Here is a 7,435-nt window from a genome sequence, read left to right as displayed (position 1 = left end):
TTCCTGCTGTTGATCCCAGCTTTCCAAATAAACCTCCTCTGACTTTTGATATTATCCGAAAAAATGTTGAAAACAATCGCTATAGAAGATTGGACTTATTCCAGGAGAATATGTTTGAGGTACTGGAGAGGGCAAGGAGAATGAACAGGTGAGCAAAGCCGTATTTTTCAGGTATCATTTGTTTTAACACATGAGTTTTTACATGTTCACGTTAGGCAAAGGCTGAAGTTTTTTAAGGTATTTGCTTTCCTTGATATGGGTGTTTAGAAAACTAAATCTCAACAGCTCTGTCAGGTTCTCAGTGGAATGGATGCTTTCATTTAAAAACAAGGAAGAAGTTGGGTTTCTGCCATGAGATGATTTTGGTGTTAATCTTCCAAAGGCACACCTGATGAAAACCAGGTTTGTGCTAACTTTCAAATTGAAAAAGGAGGTTTTGACTGACTGCTTGACTTGCAGACTGCTCTTTTCGAGCCCTCACAATTCTACAAGTTACGGTAACACTGTGCAAGAACTATAAACATTTGCAACTTCTTGCAGTGTTTTACTTAGATTAGTGCGAGTACCTGGGGACGCGCAGGTGAGATCTTGACTCTGAGGAAGAGGAGGTAAAAAATGGTGTTAAAACATCTACCAGCGTGAGTATGGGTAATTAAAGTAAGTCAGTTTTGTTAATGATGTTATTACTTAAGTTTTCAGAAGGTTTGTAGAGGTCCAGTGGCAAGTAGTTTTTGGTCGCAACCAATTACCTTTGATTTTTCTGATCATTTCAGGACTAGTGTGTACAACAATATTGTCTGAGGTGATCTGTAATACAAACCGACAGCAGAGCAGCAGGTGGACATGCCTCGCTAGTGTCTGCTGCTGCTTGTGACGAGTAAGCACAGGACTCTATGGGCAGAGTGAAGCTTAAGTTTTTTCACTGTTTGACTCTGCACAAACTACGTCTCTGCCCTCTTGTATTTGTTTTTGTACAGGACTGATTCGGAGATTTACGAGGATGCAGTTGAGCTTCAGCAGTTCTTTATTAAAATTCGTGATGAGCTTTGTAAGAATGGAGAGATTCTTCTGTCACCTGCTCTCAGCTATACCACCAAGCATCTTCACAACGATGTAGAAAAGGAAAAGAAGGAAAAGCTGCCCAAAGAAATAGAGGAGGATAAGCTCAAAAGAGAGGAGGAGAAGAGAGGTAGCTACTTTATTTTCATTAATTTAAACTGTGTTAATTGAAAAACACACGTATGCGTATGATGAATGTTCTGCCTTTGCTGCAGCTTCACCTGCTGAAAGGACCTTAATGGTGTAGTTGTCCACCAAAGGTCTTGTATTCTAAAGTTATGGGAGGTTTATTTTAATTTGATCCCTATCAGCCATGCCAGGCAGCTTTAAGAAAGAGATGTAGAGCAGTGCTAACGTCATGTAAACTCTTTAAGGAGAACACACTGGGGTAGTGGTAGTCTTATTTCTATGGTATTATAAAAGAAAAAAATAGTGGTTTACTATAGCTTTCTGCTGGTAATAAACTTCGTAGTGACTGTTCCAATTGACCTTTTAGTCCTTTCCTTTTTTGACAAATACTGGTTTCTTGATGTGCTGATGGTGTTGCCTGTGATCACGCTTTTAATACTACTAAAGAAATGGTGTTGAAGTAAGCCTTTTGCATTTCTTACTCGGTTACTGTGAGTGTAAAGAGAAATAGGCTTGCACCATTTTGTAGGGCAAGAAACCTGCTGTGAGGGTCCTTTGTGTTTCAGTTTCTGGCTGTTACTGTCCATGTGATGGTTGTGGAGCATGTCTAGGGGAATGAATAAAGCTTTCTAATCACCCGATTCCACAAATGGGAGCAGAGCTGTTAGCTCTTTGTCCTTGAATTGTCTTTCTAACATGATCCACCTTCCCACATAGCACTAATGTCAGCAGCAGTGAAGTCTGGTTGCTCCAACCAGGCTCAGTATTATAAGGGGTCAACAGCTGCAATGTCCTTTTTCTGTCTTCCTTTGAGAGCTAAAAAACCCAAAGAGAGCAAAACATGCCTTTCTGAAGGCTTCTGAGCTAGGTGCTGTCATTGAGTTCCTCTTCACTCACTGGGAGGGCTCAGTAAAATTCGACTGAAGAAAGGAAACCCAGCCTTCAGCAGCACCAGCAGCAGAGAGGTTAGCAGCACAAAACATGCTGAAACCTTTCCTCCATGCTGAAAGTCAGTGACAGAGGGACGCATGAGGTATCATGGGGCACTTCTGCACTCAGCAAAGGGTGAGGGCATTCATATCAGCAGTCTTGGCTAACATGGATATGTGGCATAACATCTGTTTTTCCCTTCTTAAAATCAGAAGCTGAAAAGAGTGAAGATTCTTCTGGATCAGCTGGGCTGTCAAGCTTGCACAGGACCTACAGCCAGGATTGCAGCTTCAAGAACAGCATGTACCATGTAGGAGATTATGTGTACGTGGAGCCTGCTGAAGCCAACTTGCAACCTCACATAGTCTGTATTGAGAGGCTGTGGGAAGATTCAGCTGGTAAGGATATCTTTGCTATAGGAAAACAGAGTAGGGAACCTTCTTATTACTATTTAAAGCTTCCAATTTGAGCTTTTTCTGTGTGAATGTTATTTCTTTATTGGCAGAAGTATGTCTGGGCTTGTGAGTGTTTTTCTGCTGGGTTGCTTTGTTCCAAAGAATATTACAAATAAAAAGTTTTTAGATCAGCACATGCTTTTTTCTTGTTCATCTCTATCTACCCTCAAATTGTAAGCATCCCTTACAGTTTGGCTCTTCTAAGCAGGATGGGCTTCATGTAATGTAGAACACATAGGGTTTTTCTGTTCTGAGAAATCTGAACCAAAGTTGGGCACATCTAACTACAAATGTTCCACAGAACAACTCGGTTTCAGAACTTGCCTTTGTCACATTTCAGAATTGAGCTGAACTGCGCATGTCCTAGGCCAAATCAAACCATAGCCAGTACTGTTTTGTTTCTCCTCATCAGTGAGGCCTTCTGTTTGCAGCACATACTTCTCTTAAGTGTAAGGAAGACTAGAGATATGGCAAGAGTATCAGATAAACATGGTGCACTCTCGGCGATCCTGGAAGATACAGTTGCTGAGAGCAGTGGGGTATAGTGGAGTTAAGCGTTTTGGTTGCACTTTTTTTTTGTAAGGGATGGAATGGATGTGTTACAAGGACAGATTAAAAAGACTGTGACTCTTAAATTTGGAGAGGAGAAATGTAAGGCAGGATATAATTAAGATCTGCTAAATCATGAGTTGGGTAGATAAGGTGAATGCAAAAATACTGTTCAACAAATCCAGCAGTACTGGAGCTAGAGGGCACTCATTAACCCTCATAATAAATCAGATTAAAATGTGTGAAAGTGTTTGGCTTTTTAATACAGTGCGTAGTGAGCCTCCTGGCTTCCCCAGGAGCTTGTGGTGGCAGATTATATCAGCAAATTGAAGAATGAGTGAGGCAAGTCCACGTACAACTGGTCTAAACCAAATAATAAAGGAAATAAATAGCAAATAATGGCCAAGTAAAGAGAACATCTCTCTAAAACCCCTAATGCAGTGGCTGCAGGACTTTAATGAGTTAGAGAGTGGCCATAATCAAATGTGTTCTCCTAATAGCCTCTCCTGCTCGCTCAGTTGAATGCAGTGTATCTGGGTAGGTGGACCTTTGGCCAGTTGGATGTTTCTTATGTTTGTTTGTCTGTGATGGAGACAGTGAATAGCACTTTTTATTGTGATTCAGTCCACAGATTACAGACTTTCATTGATTTAGAAAAGTAGTACATATTTGCAGCTTCTTTGTAAATCAGCATGGAAGAGATAGTTCTTAAAAAACTAGAAACCAGTTATCAGAGACTCTTCAAATAAACAAGTTATTGTTGTGTAGACTTTGATGCCGTTTCAAGGCCTGAAAGTCAAGATGTATAAGTCAGAACAGATCCCTTGTTTTCTTTGCCAAGTCGGTTTTCTGGGCAGGGGGAAACAATTGGCAGGCTTTTTGAGCAACCTAATTTTCCTTACCTGAAACAGTTCAAGAATATTGTCCTCTTTTAAAACAGTTTGCTCTCAGTATAAATGACTACATGGCTATTTGATTGATCAGTCAATTTATAGCTATTTTTTCTCGCTCGTGCACTAGAGAATATGCCTTGTTATACCTCTCTCTCTCTTCCATCCTTCTCTTTTTACTTTGGTTCTCTGTTTGGTTTTGGTTTTGTTTTTTGGTTTTGTTCTCTGTTTTGTTAAAGGAGAGAAATGGCTCTACGGGTGTTGGTTTTATCGACCAAATGAAACGTTTCATCTTGCAACACGAAAATTCTTGGAGAAAGAAGTTTTTAAAAGTGACTATTACAATAAAGTTCCTGTTAGCAAAATTTTAGGCAAATGTGTGGTCATGTTTGTCAAGGTGAGAGACTATTCAGACTAATTTCTTAAACAGGTAATATGTTCTCTGCTATTTTATTTAAGAGCTGTAAGCATTCTAACATAGAGACATTCTACTAATACTTAAATAAAATAGGACGTGCTCCTGTGTACTGTTTGCATTCTTCATGCGCTTCATGAGATGTCGTTCATCCAAGTGATGGTGTTTCCGGGGACTGGTTGGTTTGTAGAATCATATACTTATTAAATCATTAGCTAACTGATTTTTCAGAGCATGTAGTAGAGAAATTGCAGGTAACTTCTTAAGGGTTCCTATAAAAGCATATGGATTTAGGCTTGGCAGAGAGGGAGACTTGAAAGACTTGGTAAGAAGATGAAGACTTTCATCTCTGTCTCAGGTGTGATTCCATATCACCCTTGTGCTGAGGATTTTTGGCTTGTTTGCAACATACCTACTTTGGACAGGTTTTGGAAGGTAGTGTGTTTATATGGATCAAAGTGCTAAGCTGCTGAGTCCATGAATGGGTATCACAGCCTCCTGCCAAAGAGCATGGAGCTTCCTCCTCAGCCCCCAGCTTGGTGATCGTGTCCTCTTTCCAACAGAGCTCAGAAACCTTGTACAGGTGGCTTTAAACTACAGGTCTTATACTTGGTAATTTGCTGTTTGGTAAACATATAAAACCTAACTTTTCCCACAAGATAACTTGTACTGAGTTTAGCTGCTTCTCTGAGGGTGGAATTTCTTGTTTGCTTTTAGTTTTTAATGTAGATTGGATGTCAAGCTGAAAGAAAAGAACTCGGCAGAGAGGCTTTATTAGTTTAGAAATGTTTAGACATTGTTTTTACTTTTAGAAATGTAGAAAAAAGAAGAGGAAGCATGAGAGGGAGTTCGCTGTGTGTCTGAGGTATATGTGTGTGTTGCTAAAATATTTGATAATTTCTCTTCAATCTGCAGGAATATTTTAAATTGTGTCCTGAAAACTTCAGAGATGAGGACGTCTATGTCTGCGAGTCACGTTATTCTGCAAAGACAAAATCTTTTAAAAAGATTAAACTGTGGACTATGCCTGTAAGCTCTGTAAGATTTGTCCCACGAGATGTGCCTCTGCCTGTGGTCCGTGTTGCTTCTGTGTTTGCTAATACAGACAAAGTGGATGAGGAGAAACACGCTGAAATGTTGGAGGACAGTAAGGTGGGAGAAAGCATTGTTCATCTTGAGAAGGTAGGTAAAATAACAAGTGGAGCATTGATTACGTTTGACAGATAAAATAAAATATAAATATAAAGTTTCTGGTATAAATTATGTTATACACATTTGTAAATAAATTGGGGTGGTTGTGGTTTTGGTTTTTTTACCATTTCAGAAAATAAAATTGCACTTTTAAGGTAAAGCTTGCCTTAAGCCTAAAGAATCAGTGGAAATAACAGTCTCATTTTAGTTCATGGCAATGCTGAAATGCTTCCTTATGTCATATTTCAGTAAAATCGTAGCAAGGCAGTGGTAAGCAATACATAATATTCAGTTGTTTATGACCTATTTATGGTTCATAACTGAGTGCTTTCTTGTCGAAATGCTTAAGAATATTTCTGTCCAACGTACTGGGTACAACAGTTTAGTTTATTGCATTTAGAGTCATAAAAGAAAGGAATTTAAATAAGTGAATTCAAATAAATTGAATTAAATGTATCTAAAATAAACTATGAGCCATAAAAAATAAACTTAGAGTCATAAAATAAATCCAGTTTACACTGAGTTCTCTAGCAGAACCCGAGAACAGGATATCCAGCATGCTCATTGTCAGCTTTAATCAAATATTGAGTCTATATTATTTTACTTATTCATCTCATGAAAAAGAAGGAATTATTTCCACCAAGAGAAGGAAATTTGTAGGGTCACTTCCTTCCACACCTTGGAGAGATATCACAGAATCCCAGACCGTTAGGGATTGGAAGGGACCTCCAAAGCTCATCCAGTCCAATCTCCCTGCCGGAGCAGGAACACCCAGATGAGGTTACACAGGAAAGGCAGCCAGTGTTTTCACTGGCTTTCAGAAATCCTAGACTAAACAGCCAAATTAGACACAACATGAGTTTTGACTAAAAAGTAAGAAATTAAATAGGGCAAATGATATGAACTTGCAAGCAATGCATGGACTGTTCATGTTATCGTATCTGAGAACTGAATCATTACATTTCTGTATATGTTATATATGTTGGCCATATACTCGATTCTTGCCTCTTAAGCATGTTAATTGTGTTTTAAAAGAAACTCTCAAAATAAGCTGACAAGATTGGCCAGTTAACTTTGAAACAGCAGAACAAAAACAGTTGGTGGTTGAGCTTGGTGATCTTAGAGGTAGATCTCTTCCAGCCTTTCTGTGAAAAAAAGGACCTGTAAGTGACTGTTCTGTCAGAATTACACCTTTGTGAAATAGGAAAGCTTGGAACATACATGCAGGGTATCTTTGGCTTTGCTGTTTTTCAAGACCCCTCACTTTCACATGTACAGCTCTGTTTAGTGTTTACCTGTTACTGGTGATGTAAAGAAAGTATTTCATTTGCACTTGGCATCTTTTTATTTGTATGTTTGGTTTTCCTTCTTCCATAAGTTTCTAAGTGCATATTCTTCTGCAGGACAAAGAAGATGTTCCAGTAGAAATGTCCAATGGAGAACCTGGTTGCCATTACTTTGAACAGCTCTGCTACAATGATATGTGGCTTAAGGTTGGGGACTGTGTCTTCATAAAATCACATGGGTTAGTGCGGCCTCGGGTGGGAAGGTAGGTGCAGTGCTTTATTTGTGTCTATAGAGATAACTTGGACAAAAGACAGGCTTTTTGCAAAAAAAATATAAAAGAAGATGGGGAAAAAAATCTTCTGAATGAAGCTAAATGTTACAGGCTTTTAATAAATTGAGTTTTAGGTGTTTACCTAGTAAAAGGTGGTACCGTTGTACAGTTGGAATAGGCTGTTCTTCTGTCCTCGTGTGTTAGTGACACTCCTCCTGAGCAACCTTGCTTCACACACACACACACAGAATCGCTCGGT

At 39.1% G+C, this 7,435-nt stretch overlaps 1 protein-coding gene across 1 annotated transcript in view; it reads left to right on the top strand.

Annotated features, from left to right (window-relative positions):
• LOC104546774 (protein polybromo-1) overlaps positions 1-7,167 on the top strand; it is a gene marked incomplete at both ends in the record, with an annotated part of 14,849 nt that extends 7,682 nt beyond the window's left edge. The window contains 7 exons of the mRNA XM_010192253.1: positions 1-148; positions 978-1,189; positions 2,331-2,516; positions 2,624-2,625; positions 4,329-4,409; positions 5,343-5,609; positions 7,022-7,167. The exon at positions 1-148 is cut by the window's left edge and continues 516 nt beyond it. Coding sequence (XP_010190555.1) covers positions 1-148; positions 978-1,189; positions 2,331-2,516; positions 2,624-2,625; positions 4,329-4,409; positions 5,343-5,609; positions 7,022-7,167 — 1,042 coding nt within the window. The remainder of the gene's footprint in view (positions 149-977; positions 1,190-2,330; positions 2,517-2,623; positions 2,626-4,328; positions 4,410-5,342; positions 5,610-7,021) is intronic.
• Between the last annotated feature and the right edge of the window lie 268 nt (positions 7,168-7,435).

The sequence above is a fragment of the Mesitornis unicolor genome, unplaced genomic scaffold, assembly GCF_000695765.1.
Source record: "Mesitornis unicolor isolate BGI_N332 unplaced genomic scaffold, ASM69576v1 scaffold5019, whole genome shotgun sequence".
Taxonomy (NCBI): domain Eukaryota; kingdom Metazoa; phylum Chordata; class Aves; order Mesitornithiformes; family Mesitornithidae; genus Mesitornis; species Mesitornis unicolor.
Note: the sequence above shows the minus strand (reverse complement) of the source record. Positions and strands in the feature narration are given on the sequence as shown.